General features: G+C 42.0%; 1 protein-coding gene across 1 annotated transcript; it reads left to right on the top strand.

Annotated features, from left to right (window-relative positions):
* The first annotated feature begins 191 nt into the window (after nt 1–191).
* On the top strand, nt 192–22,903 carry FKBP6 (FKBP prolyl isomerase family member 6 (inactive)). Its single transcript, XM_063443748.1, has 9 exons — nt 192–238; nt 4,334–4,451; nt 7,895–7,984; nt 8,433–8,635; nt 8,721–8,840; nt 16,671–16,862; nt 17,406–17,515; nt 18,231–18,320; nt 22,844–22,903. Exons 1-8 carry the CDS (start codon nt 206–208, stop codon nt 18,313–18,315), a joined length of 951 nt encoding a protein of 316 aa, XP_063299818.1. The 5' UTR covers nt 192–205; the 3' UTR covers nt 18,316–18,320; nt 22,844–22,903.
* Nucleotides 22,904–23,040: the final 137 nt, after the last annotated feature.

Below are 23,040 nucleotides of genomic sequence, written 5' to 3'. Positions count from 1 at the left end.
GGCCCTAAACTCCAGCTCCAAATGTAAACACTGGCTGTGTCTCTAGCATTTAGAGCTCTCCTGCCATCTCGCAGCGTGGCTATTGGAAGGCAGCGAACTGTCTCAGAGTCCGAGAGCGCTGATTGGTTAAAAGGCGAGCTAGTTAGGCGGGGGACGTGCTGCTCGGCCAGTCACGTGGGAGCCTGAAAGGCAAAGCGTGGACAAAATGGAGAGAAGCAGCAAGTGCAGTAACGGGCTGGTAAGAGAGGGCACTGCATGGCTAGTTATATGGGGGAACACTCAGACTGAAAGTAATGGCGTTTTATATAGTTTAATTAGATTTGCTTGCATGGATTTGTTGCAGTCTGGGCCATTTTTGATATAATATCACATTATGCTCTGTAGTTCCAATGCATGGATTAATACAACAGCAAGGTTTAATCCCCAAAACTGTGAAATGGAAACTAAGTAATAAAATTCACCCTAAAATATCCCAGCTGAAACGATAGTAGAGTAAGAAGAATATTTCCCAAATCTGAATTTTTTTTTTTTTTTTTAAATCTTTATGCCAATAATGTTGCGAATCACTGGTTTACTGAAGTTTAAATGTTCAGAAATTCACAGTGGAATTCTAAAGTTTGGGACATAATGGCTAAGCTCGCACACATTTTTAAGGGACCACTATAGTGTCAGGAATTCAAATACGGTATGTATATGTATTCCTCACACTATAGTGCTGGTGTGGCTGTTTAGGCAACTGGCCCTGCTATGATCGCCTGTCTTGCTGGGGCTGGCCCTGCCTTCTTTCATGGCTGGACTGAGATCATCAATCTTGAGCCAATCCAATGCTTTCCCTTAAGAAGCCATTGGGAGGCTATGGCAGATGCGCGTTGAAATGCCGCGCCAATCCGCATCTCCTCATAGAGATGTATTGAATCAATTCATCTTTATGGAAGGACGCACCTCTAGTGACCTTCTGAGTAACTATTACAAGACCCAATTGCAAAGCCTACAGGCTAATAGACAAATGAACCACTACACTAAGCTTTGGTTGTTTAGTTGTTCTGGTGACTATAGTGTTCCTTTAAATATTACTTTTGTGTCTCTGTTCACTGTGAAAAGACTATCAGCTCTCAGTAAGTAATGAATTTGAGACCCCAGATTGAAATGATTTGTATATAGCTAGGCAATTCTTTTTTATATATATATTATTATTATTTTTCTCGGCTGTCTTCTCCCATATTATTTTTCTAGGAATGCAAAGTGCCTTTTTATTTAAATGGCTTCTGAATTTCTTTTTTCATACTTATAAAGGTTGCTGGATTGGTCTTTTTAAGGAGCTCTAAAAATGCTCCAAGCTCACTACTGCTAATGGTGATCTGGGGCAGTCACAGTAAAATTTGTAAAGTCATTTTAGTACCGTTAAACAACTAACTAACATTCCACCCTACTATCAAAGTAGGGTCTTATGCATATGTGATTCATATGGCTAAGAAAACTACGCTCCCCATTGACTTCATGGCCTACCTTTGAGAACCTATGGAAAAACGTATGGATGGGATCTTATAAGATCTTATTTAGCCCTAGACTCCGCTCTCCATCCTGCCATGGCACTAACCACTCTTTCAAGGGCCTTAAGAGTATGGCTCGCAAATCTGGAGGAGGGCATTGACCGTGGAGTCCGCATGGAACATCTCCTGGAAAGTCTCAAGGACTTCAGCCTTGCTACAGAATTCTGCTCAGAAGCCTCTTTTAGACCTCACTTGTATGATTGCTAAAGGTATGACCCTGTCTGTGGCCTCTAGAAGGGCCCTATGGCTTCATTCATGGGGAGTCGACTATGCCTCCAAGGCATCTTTGTGTGGCCTTTGTTCCAGGGGAATTTATTATTTGATAAGACTTGAGGGACGGCTGCTACCAAATCACTATAAACTGCGATCGTGTAAAATTTCTCAGATTATGGGCTCTACGAAGACACTTTCAATTCCGGGGCCTCCCGTTTGGCCTCAGCTTGGCACTAAGAGCTTTCTCAAACGTTCTTGTCCCTTTAATAGCCTTCAAAAGAGTAAGAGGTATCTAATTCTTCCATTACTTGGACGATATCCTCATCATAGGTCCATCCCAAAGGATAGTAGCTCATCATACTGTAGCGAGAGAAGTCATGACATCAACAATGGGGCTGGTAAAATGGGCACAATGGAAGTTTCGTCCTATTCAGAATTGCTTCCTCCTTCAATTCGAAGGATAAAGGATAACTCTTCCCCTGCCGGTAAGAAAAGAGTTGAACTGGTGGAGGGGCAAGAAGAATTTGTCGAAAGGCTTCCCGTTAAAGGAATCTCCTTGGAACGTTATTACAACAGATGCAAGTTCTTTTGGATGGGGTGCCCACTTCAATTCCACACGGGAACAAGGGAAGTGGACCTAAGAAGAGTTGTCTACACTCAAATTTAAGGGAGAGAAGGGCCATTTCCAGAGCAATTTTGGAATTCCTTCCGATGATCGAAAAATATTGGGTCCTGATCAAAACTGACAACCGAGTGGTTGCCTCGTATGTGAACAACCAAGGAGGCACAAGAAGCAGATTGCTCTTGAAGGAACTAGCTCCCTTGAAGAAAGTGGCCATGAACCGTCTCCAAGGTCTGAAGGAAATCTATTTTCCGGGTTCAGAGAACGTTACTGCAGACTTCCTCAGCAGAACAGAAATTCTTTCAGGAGAATGGAGGCTTCACCCGACCGTCTTCTCATGGATTGCCAATCGGTGGGGCATACCCCAGATCCGACCTGATGGTAACTTACCAGAATTGTCAGGTAGAGAATTATTTCTCTCTTCCTGCAGACAATGGGGGCAGTGGGCCAGGATGCTCTCTCCCTTCCTTGGTCATTCGATCTCGGGTATGCGTTCCCTCCCCTACCCATGACACCCAGATTCCTGCGGAAGGTTTGGACGGGAGGCAAAAAAAGTAATTGCCATAATCCCGATCTGGCCTTCGACAATTGGGCCTTTCGGAAGCAGTGGTCAATATCCTTTTGCAGCCTAGGAAGGGTTCCACTTCCTCGTGCTACCATAGAATCTGGGATATATTCAGAGAATGGGCATCGGCAAAGAACATTGACTTCTTGCAACCTCGTAATGCTCAGATCCTGGATTTCCTCCAAGAAGGTCTGGACCAAGGCCTTGGCCTGAGCACTTAGAATTCAGTCCTTTTTGCTCTTTCAGCATCATGCAATTTCTCATGGGCTTCAGATCCTTTAACCCCTTAAGGACACATGACATGTGTAACATGTCATGATTCCCTTTTATTCCAGAAGTTTGGTCCTTAAGGGGTTAAACTCCAGATTCATCAAGGCAGCTTTCAGGTTGAGACCTTCCAGATCCGGTACCCCTCCTTGGGACCTTCCTCTTGTTCTCAACTACCTGACTGATGATCTGTTCGTTAGGGTTTGTCTGATACCAAAACCTGAGTTTCTTCCTGAAGTGGTCCTTCCATTATTCTATCCCAATTCAACTTCTAGTGAAGAAGTTATGTGGCAACGTTTAGATGTTAAAGTGGTCTGTCTCTACCTTTTTTTTCGTTCCAAGTCCTACAGAAAGACTGACCAACTCTTCGTTATTCCTTCAGGAGCTAGAAGAGGTGAGGCAGTTTCTTTATCTACGTTCGATTTTTCTAATATTTAGGAAAGCTTATGTCTCTAAAAGTCAGTCTCCACCAATAAAGATAAGAACACATTCTACCAGAGCATTATCGACTTCATGGGCTAATTGGGCAGAGGTTCCATACGATATTTGCAGAGCAGCCACGCGGTCTTCCCCGATGACGTTCATAAAACGCTACAAACTGGACGTGGCCTCTCCTTCCACCTCCTTCTGGAAGAGTGTTCTGTCTATGGTTTCTTTATCCCACTGATATTAAATTTCAGTATGAGTGTGTGTGTGTGTGTGTGTGGTTTTTCTTTTTTCTTTTGTTTGTTTCTCTTCTTTCGGTTTCTTTATTCTCTCTCCCCCCCCCCCCCCCCCCATATATTTCTGTGAGCTTGGGTATTACCCATAAGTGATGCTGCCTTGATCAGCCAGGAATAGAAAGTTTATGACAAACTTACCGTAATTTTCTTTTCCTGGCTATTTCTCATGGCAGCATCAGGGTTCCCACCTTTTTATTTTATTTTTTTAGCTTTATAAATGGGCTGTGGTGTAAGGGGGAGAGGGACTCTTTATACCTATCAGTCTAATAAATTCCTGTCCTGTGACTGCTAAGGGAGGAGCTACCCATAAGTAATGCTGCCATGAGAAATAGCCAGGAAAAGGAAAATTACGGTAAGTTTGTCATAAATTTTCTCTATTATTTTCTTCCCCCAGTCTGTGTTTGAACAGCTAGGACAGCGCATGGAAGATGTGTCTGGAGACAGAGGGGTGTTAAAGGAGGTGATCAGGGCAGGAAGTGGTGAGACAGTACCCCATGATGCAACAGTGATAGGTATGTGAAAGTACCTATTCTGTGGTTGCCATTGATCTCTGATATATTACAAAGCATCTTATTTTAAGGTATATATGTTGTGACATGGCTTTTAGTATTGCAGATTTATGTATGAAACCTAAATCTATCTGTTTTTTTTTTTTGTTTTTTTGGGGGGTCTTCTTTGTGTCTACTTACAACCATGGGCTTCACATCCTGGTACTTTGTCCATGGTTTGTCCCTATTTTTCTTTAGTTGACCGGCACTGGCTTAAGCCATAGTTATCGATGCCAACAAACCCTGTGCACTACACTGCTAAACTAACTCCTTAAGCAAAGAACTTAGTAGCCGTACCCCAAAAGCATAGAATCAGTTTTGCATGTTTTCTTTCTGGGCATATGAAATCTTAGCTTGTAATAGCCACAAACCTTCTACCAAGCTGTCTGATAGCCAGGGAGTTGTAACAGATTTAAAGGGACACTATAGTCACCTAAACAACTTTAGCTTAATGAAGCAGTTTTGGTGTATAGAACATGCCCCTGCAGCCTCACTGCTCAATCCTCTGCCATTTAGGAGTTAAATCCCTTTGTTTATGAACCCTAGTCAAACCTCCCTGCATGTGACTTGCACAGCCTTCCATAAACACTTCCTGTAAAGAGAGCCCTATTTAGGCTTTCTTTATTGCAAGTTCTGTTGAATTAAGATTTTCTTATCCCCTGCTATGTTAATAGCTTGCTAGACCCTGCAAAGGCCTCCTGCATGTGATTAAATTTCAATTTAGAGATTGAGATTCAATTATTTAGGGTAAATTACATCTGTTTGAAAGTGAAACCAGTTTTTTGTTTTTTTTCAAGCAGGCTCTGTCAATCATAGCCAGGGGAGGTGTGGCTAGGGCTGCATAAACAGAAACAAAGTGATTTAACTCCTAAATGACAGTGAATTGAGCAGTGAAATTGCAGGGGAATGATCTATACACTAAAACTGCTTTATTTAGGTGACTATAGTGTTCCTTTAACTTATAGAAGTGACCATGTCTACTGTAACTGTCACTTATTTAAATCTGCATCTTTTATGAAATGAGGAAGAGGAACAGTTTGTAGAGTACACCCTTTTTCTCACACATGAAGTCAAGCAAGCTAGGGGCTTTATACAGGGAGTGCAGACTTATTAGGCAAGTTGTATTTTTGAGGATTAATTTTATTATTGAACAACAACCATGTTCTCAATGAACCCAAAAAACTCATTAATATCAAAGCTGAATATTTTTGGAAGTAGTTTTTAGTTTGTTTTTAGTTATAGCTATTTTAGGGGGATATCTGTGTGTGCAGGTGACTATTACTGTGCATAATTATTAGGCAACTTAACAAAAAACAAATATATACCCATTTCAATTATTTATTTTTACCAGTGAAACCAATATAACATCTCAACATTCACAAATATACATTTCTGACATTCAAAAACAAACCAGTGACCAATATAGCCACCTTTCTTTGCAAGGACACTCAAAAGCCTGCCATCCATGGATTCTGTCAGTGTTTTGATCTGTTCACCATCAACATTGTGTGCAGCAGCAACCACAGCCTCACAGACACTGTTCAGAGAGGTGTACTGTTTTCCCTCCTTGTAAATCTCACATTTGATGATGGACCACAGGTTCTCAATGGGGTTCAGATCAGGTGAACAAGGAGGCCATGTCATTAGATTTTCTTCTTTTATACCCTTTCTTGCCAGCCACGCTGTGGAGTACTTGGACGCGTGTGATGGAGCATTGTCCTGCATGAAAATCCTGTTTTTCTTGAAGGATGCAGACTTCTTCCTGTACCACTGCTTGAAGAAGGTGTCTTCCAGAAACTGGCAGTAGGACTGGGAGTTGAGCTTGACTCCATCCTCAACCCGAAAAGGCCCCACAAGCTCATCTTTGATGATACCAGCCCAAACCAGTACTCCACCTCCACCTTGCTGGCGTCTGAGTCGGACTGGAGCTCTCTGCCCTTTACCAATCCAGCCACGTGCCCATCCATCTGGCCCATCAAGACTCACTCTCATTTCATCAGTCCATAAAACCTTAGAAAAATCAGTCTTGAGATATTTCTTGGCCCAGTCTTGACGTTTCAGCTTGTGTGTCTTGTTCAGTGGTGGTCGTCTTTCAGCCTTTCTTACCTTGGCCATGTCTCTGAGTATTGCACACCTTGTGCTTTTGGGCACTCCAGTGATGTTGCAGCTCTGAAATATGGCCAAACTGGTGGCAAGTGGCATCTTGGCAGCTGCACGCTTGACTTTTCTCAGTTCATGGGCAGTTATTTTGCGCCTTGGTTTTTCCACACACTTCTTGCGACCCTGTTGACTATTTTGAATGAAACGCTTGATTGTTCGATGATCACGCTTCAGAAGCTTTGCAATTTTAAGAGTGCTGCATCCCTCTGCAAGATATCTCACTATTTTTGACTTTTCTGAGCCTGTCAAGTCCTTCTTTTGACCCATTTTGCCAAAGGAAAGGAAGTTGCCTAATAATTATGCACACCTGATATAGGGTGTTGATGTCATTAGACCACACCCCTTCTCATTACAGAGATGCACATCACCTAATATGCTTAATTGGTAGTAGGCTTTCGAGCCTATACAGCTTGGAGTAAGACAACATGCATAAAGAGGATGATGTGGTCAAAATACTCATTTGCCTAATAATTCTGCACTCCCTGTATATTTGGAGTGTTCTTAAACATTTTTACATCGTGGTATCTCATCACTGCTCCTTCATTTAAGATCTGAAGGTTCAAGTAATTGAAAGGGGCAAATAGAATGTATTGATGTTAACCGGTCAAAAGGCAGAGGTTTTTATAGACAAAAACACATTCTTGTATTTTAGAACTTCGTTTACTATTTGTGCTTGGTTTTTGGCACTGGTTCAATGAATGTATATCATATTGAAAACAACATGCATACTTCTTTCCACCTGAGGCTTTTTTTGAAAAAAATTGAATAGTGGAAGTAGAAAAAATATATTTCATTCACCCTTCTGTAGGTGGCATTCATGTTACGCTTCACAGACCTGTCAAAGCTTTGTTATTGCTTATTCCTCCTTGCATGATGTGCAGTATGAGAGAGCATTAATTAATTGGGGGAAGGTATCTCACTAACAGTCTCTCACACTGTGAATAGTGAAATGAGGGAAGAGTAGTGACCGACAGTACAGACCTTCACTGCTCTAACACGATTGCTACTTACAAAATCGTTAAAAGGACGCTGTGGTTATCCTTGTGATATGGAGCCGCACTGCAAATAATGATTTTGATGATGACTGTCAGCGCTACATTATATACATTTTTAACAAAAATTGGGCATTTAGAAACCTACTGATCATTGCAGGACCTCAATATGATTGATAACCAGTTGGATAGCACTGTACTAGAATGTGTGATGTATTTTTTTTTTTTTTTGTTTGTGAAATTGTGTCTCTACAGTAAAGTACTCTGGGTACCTGGAACATGCAGAAAGACCTTTCAACACCAATTGCTTTCAGCGTTTCCCAAAATTAATGAAACTTGGTGAAGGTGAGAAACGTGCAGTATCTTAATAGGAACTGCAGATATTTTATGCTTTTTAAAAAACAGAATCCACTGAACAAAACAGCTGCATATTTTTGGAAAACCTTTTCCTTTTCTTAAACACAATGTGTTATTGCTTATATGTTAGCAAGTGGCATAGAAATGCTATAGCACAGATGTCCCGTCTATTGCCGTGTAAGTACATATAGCTATAAAAAGGAGCCAGACTCCAGTGCTTGCTTACATCCCATTACTGGACCGGACTGCCATTTTGGTTCCTGAATTCACTGAGTGCAGCAAAAATGTTTCTCAACCAATTCCATTGCTGCCATCGTGCTACATCAGCATGGAATTCTGACACCCTGGAGCTGCCAGGAAAATGCAGTTCTCCTGTAGAAACTGTTTGAGCTGAGCGTGTGTGTAGTAATTTTTACTGTGTTTTGATTTCCTGCAGATATTACTCTTCTTGGAATGGAAATTGGGTTGTTGACCATGCAGAAGGGTGAGCTCTCCAGGTTCCTGTACTTTCCCAGATATGCATTTGGAAATCTAGGCTGTCCACCACTCATTCCTCCCGCAGCCACTGTCCTTTTTGAAATTGAGCTTCTGGATTTTCTAGATACCGCTGAATCTGATTCTTTCTGTAACTACACGCAGGTAATCTGTAGTAATCTCTCATGCAGTATGAAGCATGGCGGGGGCATTGTAGCATGGTTATTGGAACATGTCTTTGCGGTTTTAGGAGCAGCAGTCCAGGTTTCCACTGGATAAAGTTCTCAAGATTGCTAAAACGGAAAAAGAGTTTGGAAACTACCTATTTAAACAAAGCAGATTTGATGATGCCAAAGATAGATATAAACGGGTAAGTCCTCATCCACCAAGTACCTAACATAAATGCTTTCCCAAAATGAGGCCTCAGATGATTTTGTGGTGATATGCTAGAAATATCATTGGCAATGCCAGATCTGTTAGAGATTCTACCATAAACTCCTTAACAGTTTGGAGAACTCCCATAGGAGTGCAGCAGTCATTTTCTTTTATTGAACAGGTCTCTACAAAGCTTTGACATAAAGATGGCATGACCCTGGTATAGATCATGCTCCTGCTATATCCCTGCTCCATTCTCTGCCACTTTGAATTAAAATCACTTGTTTGTTTATGCAGCACTAGCCACACATTCCCTGCCTCGACTCACACAGTCCTCGTGGAAAAATTAGTTTCACTTTCAGTTGGATGTGACAACCTAGTGTTTACTTTAGAAGTTTTTATTTCATGCTCTAGTGTAGGCTATTGACAGAGTTAACAAATTGAACACTCTGTGCAATAAAGGAAGTTTAAATCCCCACCTCCTAAAGACTATAAGCTTGTTTAAACAGGGTCCTCTTCAACCTATCGTTCCTGTAAGTTTTCTTGTAATTGTCCTATTTATAGTTCCATCCCCCCTCTCATAATATTGTAAAGCGCTTCGGATCTGTTGGCGATTATATAAATGGCGATGATGATAATAATTAACTGTGACCAACTGCCCTTTGCCCCTGGCTTTTGGAGGAGCCTGATTGCCATCCTCCTGCCTTATGACTATGGCCCTGGGGTGTAAAGCCCTTTAAAAATATTATTTGGGCATGTGGGATTGTAACACACTTTTTCTGCCCCTTTAATTGCATGAGAAAATTTGCCTCTTCCCCTCCCCCTTTTTCCTGTCTATTGTTTCTCCAGCAGGGCGTTGTCCCAGGGACACTGCCAGACCAGTTTAAACTGGCTGCTTTGTCCCTCCTCAATCTCTCATCAGCCCTTGCTAAACTTTAACCCTATGGCGATTTTTATTCTGTTCATGGGATCTGAGCGCTGTTCGGATATATTGAGTACTCAAATCCTAGCTATCTGGGGATAGGTTGAATGTGGGGGTTCTGTTCAGTATAATAGGAATTATGTATTTTAATGTATTTTTACTGTTGTAAATGGAGATCTTCCCTGTAACTGGAGATAATTAAGTTACCACACCCACTTAAGCCAATTATCACCAGGATAGAGGAGAAGCTAGCACCGCTGAACAGCCTAAATCTGTGGAACTGTTTTTTTGGCAGGAAAGCCATGCTTGCAGTTGGTCAAATAGGACTTCCACCTAACCAAACCACTGGACCAATTTGTATGATTGTGACATATGTTTGTATACTGCTTATGCTGGTTCAGAATATGTGACTTATGTGAATTGCATGTATGGTTTGGAAGTTATGAATATTGTATGAAACTGTGTATTTTCCTGCCTCTGATAATTAAGTTAACCCATTGTGTTAAATAGTTATGACAGGCAGAAGGGAGAGTTTGTATGCCTTGGCTGGGAGTGTCTGACTGGACTGTAATGTTTTGATTGGCTGCTGTAACTGTATGTCCTGTGTACTACAAGGTCCACGTGGGTGGTAACTTTGTGGGAAAACTTGTATAAAAAGTACTTTGGTGCTCATTAAACAGATCATCTTGTACTTTCATGCAGTTTCGACTCAGGTTTGAAGGATTGGAGAATTGGCTACAACTCTGGGGATTGCTATATCGCCATACTCCCCAGAGTAAGCTCTTGTAAGAGCTTGTTCCTGATTCCTGCTCTCTGGATTTAGGAGAGGTTCACCCACTGGAAGTTGGAGCCCGGTCTTGGGTCCTGGGTGGGTGGAGGATGGCGAAACCCCAACCAAGCTAAGGCGGTTTGTGGGGTTGGCGGTGGTTGTGGAGTGCTTGGAGCCCTCGGGAAGCACTAGGAACATCCATCAACAGTTACCCAGTCGGGGTGCCAGGTGATCTGTTACACTGGTGGCAGCGGCGGGATGGCGTCCTAGTGCAAGGAGAAGCATCCTAGCGACACGGTGTGGTGACATTCTGTCATCAAACTAACATGGTGACCAGGGGTCATGTGACAAAGTTTATGTAGATCTTTCTTACAGGGGATAAGCTTAACCTTTGATATGGTAATTCAATACCTTTACAAGTCAGGAAACAGATAACCACTCCCCCTCTATCCTCGTTCCTCTCTGTTCCTTCTTGGCTGTGCTCCTGAGCAGATGTGCAGACGCCATGTGCTATCTTGGTGAACCATGTTATACTCTGTTGCTTCCTTTTCTTCCTTGGTGGATGTGATGTTGGACTTGCAGCAGTGAGCCATTACTAGATGTGAAGGCCTAACCGTGGGTGAGATCAAACATGTGGGGAAGGGGATTACTATATAGATAGATTTAAAAGGGTTGTTGCTCCGTGGGTCTGGGCTGTGTGTTTGTGATACATTTATAGTATTGTGTTGTCTTCTAAATAAATACCTTTTAATGTAGACGAACCTTGTGTAAAATATTTATATTAATTTGGTGATACACCACACACGGTACCGTGGATTTACAATTAGGGCAACTCTAGTACTGGCTACAGCAGCATGGAATCAGCTAGTTCCTAGACCGCGTTCCATGAGGATGAGCACCCAGATTACAAGGATGCAGCCCGGAAAGACGTATGGCAAGGCTAGGGATCGACCGATTATCGGTTTTACCGATATAATCGGCCGATATTCGGTATTTTCGGCAATATCGGTATCGGCCAATAGGGATACCGATATTGCCGATAATACCTCCCAGGACCGCCGGGCTCATTACAAGCCTGGGGGGGCGGGCAGCAAGCGTTTACTCACCTCCCAGCAGCTCCCCAGTGTAAATCTCGCGAGACCCGCGGCCAGCTCTGACGGCCGCGGGTCTCGCGAGATTTACACTGGGGAGCTGGAGGAGCTGCTGGGAGGTGAGTAAACGCCTGCTGCCCACCCCCCCTCCTCCCCTCCCCCAGCTAAGCCAATGCCACTGGACCACCAGGGATTAACATATCCCCCCTCCCTGGCAAGGCAACAAGCAGGGAGGGGGGACAACAAAAAATAATTAATAATAATTAAATATATAAAAAAAATAATAATTTAATATTAAAAAAATTAATAAATAATGCCCCCTCACACACACTCTATTATTATACACATACACTACACAAACACACTGTGTATATAATTCAGTGTGTTTGTATAGTGTGTGTGTTTGTATAGTGTGTGTATATAATTCAGTGTGTTTGTATAGTGTGTGTGTGTGTGTGTGTGTATATAATGCAGTGTGTTTGTATAGTGTGTGTATATAATGCGCACTACACAAACACACTGTATTATATACACACACACTATACAAACACACACTGCATTATATACACACACTATACAAACACACACACTGCATTATATACACACACACACACTATACAAACACACTACACACACTGCATTATATACACACTACATTATATACACACACACTATACAAACACACACTGCATTATATATACACACTATACAAACACACACTGCATTATATACACACACACTATACAAACACACACTGCATTATAAACACACTGCATTATATATACACACACACTGCATTATATATACACACACACACACTGCATTATATACACACACACTGCATTATATACACACACACACTGCATTATATACACACACTATACAAACACACTGCATTATATAAACACACTATACAAACACACTGCATTATATAAACACTACACAAACACACTGCATTATATAAACACTACACAAACACACTGCATTAAATACACAGTGTGTTTGTGTAGTGTGTTTATATAATGCACACTACACACACACACTCTGCATTATATACATACTATTCAAACACACACACACTGCATTCACTATACACACACACACACTGCACAAACACACACACTTTGCATTTAGTATATACAGCATTCATTTTACACATACTGCATTCACTTTACGCACACTACCCACACACCACACAAACACTCTGCTTTCATTATATACACACTAGACAAATACACACTGCATCCACTACACAAACACACACTGCCTCCACACCACTCACACTACACAAACACACACTGCATCCACAACACACACACTGCATCCACTACACACACATACACAGCTCCCCTGTCTAAACACACTGCATCCACTACACGTGGCATGTATATTTTGTGCATTTACCTTTAGAAATTGTTTTTTATTTTCCAAAATGGTAAATGTACAGAATATCGGCAAATTATATCGGCTATCGGCCTGAAAGTTCACAGAATATCGGTATCGGTATCGGCTCTAAAAAATCAATATCGGTCGATCCCTAGGCAAGGCCCTGGAGGAAGTGCAGCGACGACAGGGCGAGAGTCTCCCCAGTGAGGAGCAGAGGTTGCGAATGCGGTTGGTGCTGCGAAAGCCTTTACTGGGAGAGCAGCCCCTGCAGGAGTGGGTGTCGGAGCTCGAGACCCTGGTATAGCAGGAGACCTGGTTGGATGACGCATACGGGCACTATGGTGGGACACAGTGCGACAGGCTCCCTGGATGGAGGAGTACCACAGACCCGATGGTGAGGATTACAATGACCCTGGTTTATTGTGGGAGGCCTTTGACGATATGAATTTTGGGAGCACGGGAGAGTCCACATTATGGACTACAGGATAGACCTGTAGCAGATCTGACATTCCTGGTCCAAAGGGAGTGGGAGCTGGAGCAGGACTGCCAATGGGCAGAAGTGGTTTGGGTGCCTGGAGTGTTCCTTTAACTCATCATTTGGCAGTTATACTTGTGTTTTGTGTAGATTTTTTTTTTTTTTTTTTTTTTTATCCCTTACAGATGAGGTAGAAGGGAAAATTTGGAAGTGATAGCTAAAGTAAGTTAACGTAGAGTTGCAGCTACTGGTAAAGAGAATGAGCCAGTAATGGAGTATGATCTCAAGCAGTTGGAGCATGCTAGAAACATGGAAACATAGAATGTGATGGCAGATAAGAACCATTCAGCCCATCTGGTTAGCCCAATTTTCTAAATACTTTCATTAGTCCCTGGCCTTATCTTATAGCTAAGATAGCCATATGACTATCCCACGCATGCTTAAAGTGGTCTGGGTGCCAGGTCCCTCTAGTTTAAACACTGCAGCTGAAAACCTAGCAGTTTCAGAGAAACTATGTTTCACTGAGGGTTAATCCAGCCTCTAGTGGCTGTCTCACTGACCCCTTCAGCCCAGTGGTAGGGGGGCCATGAGGGTGGGGGATGGACCTAATGATCCTATAGTGCCAGGTTTGTTTTCCTGGCACTATATTGGTCCTTTAAACTCCTTCACTGTCTTAACCTCTACCACTTCAGCTGGAAGGCTATTCCATGCATCCACTACCATCTCAGTAAAGAAATATTGGTTTTAAACCTTTGCCCCTCTAATTTGAGACGATGTCCTCTTGTTGTGGTAGTTTTTTCTTCTTTTAAATTATTATTATTATTATTGCCATTTTTATAGCGCCAACAGATTCCGTAGCGCTTTACAATATTTTGAGAGGGGTGGGGATGTAACAATAAATAGGACAATTACAAGAAAACGTACAGGAACAATAGGTTGAAGAGGACCCTGCTCAAATGAGCTTACAGTCTATAGGAGGTGGGGTATTAGAAACATTAGGATAGGAAATATCAAGTAGGAGTGAAGCAGAGCTGGAGGAGAGAGCAAAGCACTGTCCCATAGGGGAGAGCAAGAGACAGGTATGTAAGGGACAGATTATTCTGGGAGGCCATACGCTTTCCTGAAGAGATGGGTTTTAAGGCCCTTCTTAAATGATTGAAGACTAGGGGAGATTCTGATGGCAGTAGGCAAGTTATTCCATAGGAGAGGAGCAGCCCGCGAGAGGTCCTGCAAGCGCGAGTTGGCCGTACGGGTGCGAGCAGCGGTCAGGAGGTGGTTGCGGGCAGAGCGGAGGGTACGAGGAGGGGCATACCTCTGGATCAGTGAAGAGATATAAGAGGGGCTGGAATTGTTCAGTGCTTTAAATGTATGGGTTAGCACTTTGAATTGACTCCGATAGGATACAGGGAGCCAATGTAAGGACTGGCAGAGGGGCGAGGTGTGAGAGGACCGACTGGAGAGGAAAATCAGTCTAGCTGCAGCATTCATTACAGACTGTAGCGGGGCAATACGGCTTTTGGGGAGACCAATCAGGAGAGGGTTACAGTAATCCATGCGGGAAATTACTAGAGCATGGACAAGCTCCTTGGTAGCATCTTGTGTAAGAAAGGGGCGGATGCGGGCTATGTTTTTGAGTTGGAACCTACAGGACTTGGCAACAAACTGGATGTGAGACTCAAAGGTGAGCCTCCTTTACTCTGCTGATTCCTTTTTATGTATGTAAATGTTTCGATCATATCCCTCTTTCTCTTCTTTCCTCCAAAATAAATTTGGTAGGAAAGGGTGTTCAGGAAGTCGGAATGGAGAGATTCTGTATTGCTTGGTTCTGGGTGTGAAAAGTGAGGCCTAAGGAACAGAGAAGGAGATAAGACCATTCTATGAATGTATTTCCGACTAGCAGAGGCAAAGGATGGAAAAAGATGCCGTGGGTAGAATTAAAATTTGTTGTATACAACTGAAAACATTTACCAACCAATTTCTATCATGCAAAATATTAACTGTGTAAATGAAATATTGGTGGAGTACATTCAAGGCAATTTAAAAAAAAAAAAAAAAAAATTCGGGCACAGAAAATTACACTGGCAAACTACAGGTATAAGTGGTAACACGATAATATGGCAACAAAATAATAAGAAATTTCTCCGCCATTTCCATGATAAGGATGGAGTAATTGCCACCAGAACTATTTGCAGAATAGCGTTTTGTGAAGAGGCTGTCTATATATCCCTCTGCTGTTAGTAGGAAATGTCAGCTCAGCCATGCTGGAGAATGACCCTGTGGGCGGTCAGAGTTCTCCTTGGTAGAACTCCCTAGCTGGGCTGTCCGCATACATTTAGACTGCGAGCCAGATTCATAGGATCTGCTGGCTGCATGCGACCCACAGGCTGTTTGTAAGAACACTTACAAATCTGTCTCCTTGTCACTGCTTCTTTCTCTAACTATTCAGTGTGAGAGAAACTGTTATTGGGCAGAATATCCTCACAAGTCGTGTCAAGCCTCACTTACATCAAACTGCATGAGAAGGAATAGACAGTCACAGATTGCCAAAAACAGCAGTGGCTGCGCTTACTAGAGATCGACCAATATTGTTTTTTTTTTTTTTTTTTTTGTAGTGTAGTGGATGCATTGACAGTATTTGATTAGTGAATGCAGTGTGTGTGCGCGCGCTTGCTTGTATATTGGAGGGGGGGGGGCACATTTTTTTTAAAATGCATTTATTTTTAAATTTAGTCCCCCCTCCCTGCTTCTTACTTGGCCATGGAGGGGAGATATGTCATTACCTGGTGGTCCGGTGGCATGGACTGGTCCGGTGCAGTGGGGGCCCGCAGCACCCTCTTACTTACCTTCCCAGTAGCTCCCTTCAGCTCCCCTGACAAAATCTCACGGCCAGCGTGCCGTGCGGAGCGTTGCCATGGTAACCTGTGGCAACTGACTGTCGCGGGACTCGCGAGATTTAGATTTCACCTACATCAGGGGAGGAAATGCACTCCTTTTGACCTACTAGACACAGAACTGTGCTTCAAATGCTGTGGTGTTCACTTTAGCGGTACTATGAAAATTGCTATTAAATAAAATAGTTGGTGACCCTGTACCATGAATAGGAGCTTGTTTTGACATAAAAGTGACAAATGTAGGTTTGAACCTAATGAAGTAAAGTTTTGTATGATCTGTTTTATTTCTAGGCATTCACTCTACTATCTCATCGATCCTTCCTTGATGAATGTGGTAGTCTAAACTCTGCTCTCCTTTATGTAAATTTAAATTTGTCTCTCACTTACCTGAAGCTGGAGCGCCCTTCTCGTGCCCTAACCTATGGAGAAAAAGCCTTGGCCATTGATGGAAACAACACCAAAGCACTGTACCGCTGTGGGCAGGTCAGCAAATGTACTTTATGTGTTAGACCAGAGATCCTTCAAAATAATAATAATAATAATAACAAAGTATTTAACCAGGAAAGGTACATTCAGATTACTCTGGTTTCCAAGTACGTCCTGGGGATGTTGCCTTAGCCCAACATCCAGGGGTTGTTACTATCACCCAATTTAATGGTACTCATGAAATGAAAACACTGCTATCCGATTCAGTTTATATTTTGTCCATAATAGTAGTTTAGGGGCAATCAAATGGTGGTTTAACATTGAGGGGAAAAACAAAGTGCTCCTAAAGCAATGAGTATGTAACTTGACATAAATTACATGATGCAACTCCTTGCCTATACTCTCCCAGTGAGCAGAAGATCAACTATAAACGATACTAACCGCATAGTCACCTACCCAGTGCTCTCTACCTCTCTGTTATGTTGTCACTTCACTTTATTTTTACCATGATGGAATAGTCACGAGTAATTGCCTAGTTGGTCCTTTTATTGTGAATCCTACTTATATTAATTTTTACATATTTATTTTTTCTCTTTTTAGGCCTCTCTAGACTTAAGAGAATATGAGAAGGCTCAACATTTCTTACTGGCTGCACAAAAGATGGAGCCATTTAACCTGGAAATTAACAATGAGTTGAAAAGGCTTTCAAGGTTTGTGTTCTAATGTTGGCATGGACCTGTTTTCTCAGATCAACACCGCATTTGTGATTGGTTATTGACTACATATTCATTTTGTTAGTATACTTGTCAAGCGTAAGAAAATACTAGCCATTCAATAGAGTAGTATCCCAAAAGATAAAACATGTATAATGGCAAGAGCACTAGAGGGAAATATATAGCTGGTAATTTATTTATTTGGAGTTTTGTCTTTAAAAAAAAAAAATAGACAGAATTTTTTTTTAATTGAAAAAAATAATAATTTAAAAGAAACTGCTCCACCCCGGGTGACTTATTAAATTACATTGTTGTATTTTCTATTTTTTTGGAGGGGAGCGGGGGCATTGGTGAGTATAAAACGTGAATCCGTATTGCTCACGACTGTTAATGATATTCAAGGGGTTTGGTCACTAAACAGTGTGAATCATGATGAACTGAAAACTGGATTTCAGAATTTATGCCAAATGGCTATCTGCCAAATGGCTTGTTGGAAAGGACTTTATCTTTCACTACACTTCACTGTTGGTGGGTGGGAAAAAAACCCTCAAGCTTTTAGTATAAACTTTTTATTTATTCATTTTTTATTTGTAAGCATAATGAGGGCAGAACAATTGGCATGAACCTTTCTAAAAAAACAAAACAAAAAACTGATTTGTGAATGTGCTCATACTTTGTGCTGTGGTTTAATTTTTATCCTTTTTGTCACCAGTTGTTATCAGGAGTACAAGGACCAGCAAAAAAAGATGTGCCGCCGTATGTTTTCTCCACAAACTGCCGCAGCCACATTGATTTAGTAATGGTAACGTGAATTTTTTTTTTTTTAATTCTTTATTTTTTGTAGTGCATGCATCATTGACAGAAACAGTTGTCATCATGTAACATAAGAATCAGGTAAGGGTTTGTAACAACGGTTCTAGTGGTGTAAAGTCGGGTATCCGCACCATTTTATGTTTTATTTTCCAGGATTTGTCTCTCCAGGTCAGTCGGGGTCTAGCTTGCTAAGGTTGGGTTTTTGTGTGAGTGAGTGGTGTTCCAAGAGACCTGGGTTGGTGGACCTGGGTTTATGCGGGCTGTGGGGAAGCAGGGTATGTGGGTTTATTCCGCATATTAGTGTTTGTGTAGGTTCGGTCAGGCTTTCACAGTGTGAGTAAGGTGCCATGCTGTGGGTCTTTTGTCCGGTTACTCATAGCTCGTCTACAGTGCTGTGGCGTTGTGTGGGTTGTTTTATGGCCCCTTTCTCTGTTGAGTAGTATACCCCTTACCTAGGGGGCGTCGTGGAGGGGGGGGGGGGGCGGTTTAACTCGCCTGGGTCGGTGCAGGTGTGTGTGGTCTCGATCTGTCAGCTTTGGTTATACCGCGTCTAAGTGGGTTGCTCATGGTGTTTGTGTAAGATCATTACGGCAAGCTTAAACTAAACATTATTAAACAGTGAACCAAACAACTTTTAGCCAACAAAGTCATGTCCATGTTCTTGAGGTCGGTGTATCGGCTCAAGTCCCGGTCAGGGGTTGGGTAATCAAGTCCCTTGTGTGTTCAGTCCTCTGGGCACAAAGGGTGTGATGGTGGCTGGGTCCCAGCTGCTGCCGGAGGTTCCAGCCGATGCTTCTGTGTCTGGAAGTGATCGTCCCAGGGCTGCTAGGAACGTTTGTGAGTTGGTCATCGAGTGAAGCGTGTGTGTAGCTCAATTGTGTGTCACCACTAGGGATCCCATCGTTCCCCATCTGTACGGTACCCCTGAGGACCGGAGGAGGGCTGTGACAGGCCCCATGGATCCGCACCACTGCAGGGTTGTCTTGGAGAGGTCTTGGAAAAAGTTCAGGTGTGTGCCTTCAAACTGCAGGGGTGTTTTGCCACGTAGAGCCGCCATAATGTGAGCTTTGTCAGAGATGGATGTGAAGCGGATTATAACATCCCTTGGTGTGGTGGAAGAGTTAGTGGTAGTGGTGAGGCGGTATATGCCTGCTAGGGTGATTTTCTTGGCTGCTCCGGGTGATAGGATGGTCCCCAGCAGCCGCCGGGCATAGTGTGGTAGTTCCTCCGCCGTTATGTCGGCCGGTACGCCCCTTATTTTTAAGTTGTTGCGGCGTTGTCAAATGTGAGTCTGCTGGGTGTGGAGTTGTTCTACTGTGCTGCTCAGGGAGGTCACCGTAGATTGGGCAGATTTGAGGCCGTCCTCCGTTGCTGTTATGCGAACGGTGTTAGCTTGGATCTCTCGCCTGAGCAGTTCTCGGTCTGCCTCCATCATCTTGTGTAAGTCCGAGAGGAGCATTTTAAGGTCTCCCTTTGTGGTCGGATCTGAGCTGTCTGTTAGTTGCAGACTCAGGGTGTGCTCAGGTGGTGGAGATGGTGAGGTATCCCCTGTAGTGCTCCGGGTTTCGGGTGCCGGTACCGGTGTTTCCTCGTGCTCTATAGACTGTTTTTGGTGCTGCTGGTCGTTGGAGCATGACTCCAATGTCCCTGTCATGCTTTTGTGTGCAACGCCCCATTAGCTGTGTGTGGGGCTGCGGCGTCAGTAGATAGGAGTCCGGCTCGTTCCTGTCGTATGCCTCCAGTAGGCCATTAAAGAGCTTATCCAGGCCTCGTGTCTGTGGAGCGTGGTAGGCCCCAGGTTTGCGTTTTTGCTTTGTGTGTCTCGGCGTGTACAAAAAAGGCATCGATCGGTGCAGTCCGTCGCCTAGTTTGCAGATTTGCGGTTTGTTTCTGTGTTGATCGAGGCAGTTTTTTGGGCGAAATTTGTGAGGATAGATGAGGAGCAAGCAGAAATGGCGTCTGCTCGGCTCCAGCGTTGGTCCCGCCCCGGTAACGTGAATTTTTAATTGTGCTCTCATTCTAAAAACGAAGACTTGAACATGCTGCATTGATCAAGCACATATTTGACCTAGGTGTTTTATCTTTTGAGACACTAATCGTTTTGCACACACCTCCTGAAAGTCTCATAACATTTTAGAAATGGGACAACTCCTTGAGAGTAAATGTAATAGAAAATAATCCTCCTCTATGCCACTTATGTGATATAAGGTTAACTTTAAATATTGTGTAATGGATTTCAGTTTTTACATTGGGGGGACACTCAACACAGGAACTACAGGTTACTTTAGTGGTTATTGTGTAAGGAAGCTGTAGTTGATTTTATTTTTTTTATATTTATTTTTAATTTGCTTTAAAGGTAGGCTCTTCCTTCATTCCAAACCCTGCCATCTGATGCCAATGTAATGAAGTTTCACCTTGCTTATTTGGCAAATCGGTAGAATAAGCGATGAGTTGTTCCTAGTTCCCCCATAGATAATCATTTTTGTATAATATGAGAAAAAAATAAAAGTTCCTGGTATTTTTTATGAATATAGTGGGGACCTTTCTTTTGTGAGTTATCCAAAGATCCTTCCTTAAAATTACTGATGGCAGTATGCAGATAGTTAATTTGATTGGTAATCGCAAAACTAGTTTATTGTTTTTATACCAGCCTATGTAAGACTAACCTTTTAGATGAAATGTTGCTATAAAGTCTTTCTGGCTCTGGCACGCTCAGACTTTGCATATCTTATGTGACAAGTGCCCTACTGGCTGGTTTCCTCTCTGTTCTAACCTCCTGGAGAAAAAAAGAGGGGGGGGGGGGGGGAATGTTTTACTATAAAGTTGTTATTTTTACACAAATGTTTACCTGTAAAATATTATTATTATTTTTTTTTTTTTTTTAATAAATATAGTTGTGAATGAATATAACAAAAAAGTTCATGACATCATCTGAAAACCGGTCTGGGTGACCCAGTCAGGAAAACTATGTTCCTGAAGAGACTATACAGGTCCCCATGGTTTTTCATTGTTGGCAAATGTAAATAAGCATATGAGGGTTGAATATGTGGTACACTTTCTCTCTTGAAAATACTTTCAAAGTAACATATAATTGTTTGTGGGTTTTTTTTTTTTCCTTTGGTATTTATTTAATTTTTTTCCCCATGCTTGTAACAATTGCTCTATATTTTACCGAATATAACTTGATTCTTAAGTAGTTTTATGTTAAGAACTAACATTTCTGTTCTGTATTGGCATGGCTTCTAAGCGCATTGTACACATTTATTATGCAATTTTCTATATATTTTATGTATCTGTGTTTTTGGCAACCAAAATCCAGCTCCTCATCTGCTTCTCAAGCAATAAGTGTTTTAACTTCTGTGTAACAGTCCATGTAACAGACAAGGAACTTCCTTGATCTCTCCCCCCCCACCCCCCTCTTTTTTTTTTTTTTCTTTTCTTCAAAAATAAATACGAAATTGGATGGCACCTGAAGACTCTATAACCTTTACAATGGACTTTAGTGGTTGTATTAGTTCTGCAGAAGATAGGGCTACAGATGTAGGACAAACCTACACTATTGCCACAAAGTAGGTTACGGAGGTAATGAAGGGCATGAACCCCTGAAACATTAATAGAACAGAAAAAGGAGTGGAGTGAGGGATCCACCTCAAGTAGATGGGACCCACTCCACTAAGATAACTTCCTGAAATTATCATGTAGTGGTATTGACCCTTATTAAAGAGCCAAAAATAAGTAATACATATAAAAATTGTGTAAACCTACGGTGTAAAAATAATAATAAAAAAAAATTCGTAGTTCCATTATCACTTGAAATTTTTCCATGGTAGTTCTGTCTTGTATATCTTATATTCTGATTGCATGTATTGAAAGAGAAATTCTAATATATGGACCGTTTTACTCAAGAAGCAGAATGTTTGCTGTATAGGAATGCTTAGTAATAAACCATTGTTGATTACTCACATGTAACTGTCCAGTTTATTGTAAGTTCTTTTGTGGTTTGTGTTGCTGGGGTGTGTGTTTTTTTTTTTTTTTTTCATTCGGTATCATGTTGTGCATGACATTTTGTTAGTTTCATGCGCAATCTTATATACATTCAGTATCAAATGCTTGTCATTGAGAGGCATTCTACTCTGTGCTTCTCAATTAAAAAAATTGGACTAGACTTCTTCTCAAACCTGTCTTGTGGTCATAAGGAATGAATCTTCTTTCTGATCCATCCAGCATCTCAAGATCTTAAACCACTTCCAGAACTCTCAATTTCAGGGTGAAAATATCACGGTCCATCCCTCACTGTAACCAGGTATATACATGACCACTGTGGATTGAAAGGATGCTTATCTTCATATTCCTGTCCACAACTGCTGGTTATTCCTCTTTTCCTTAATGGACAGTTGTTACCAGTTGGTGATGCTTGAACTTTGTATAGCCATGTCTCAAGTTTTTACATCCGCATTGGGTGCTTTGACTTGGGACCCAAACCATAAACCCCTCTGTTTACTCCTTCTCCAGATGGACTATTATGGACAAAAGGGGTCCTGCCCACAGACCAGCCATCTTGCTTATATCCAGAACATTGCTGGTAAGTGAGTCTACTATAACCAGTAGCATGGTGAACCTTTTCTAGACTTTATTTCTGGATATGACCTTCATAAGTCTTCCTTACAGATGCTCGTATTTTAATGTTTCATTCTGTCTGAGCCTTTACT

The sequence above is a fragment of the Pelobates fuscus genome, chromosome 1 (assembly GCF_036172605.1).
Source record: "Pelobates fuscus isolate aPelFus1 chromosome 1, aPelFus1.pri, whole genome shotgun sequence".
NCBI classification, from domain to species: domain Eukaryota; kingdom Metazoa; phylum Chordata; class Amphibia; order Anura; family Pelobatidae; genus Pelobates; species Pelobates fuscus.
This window is presented reverse-complemented; position numbering and strand designations above follow the sequence as displayed.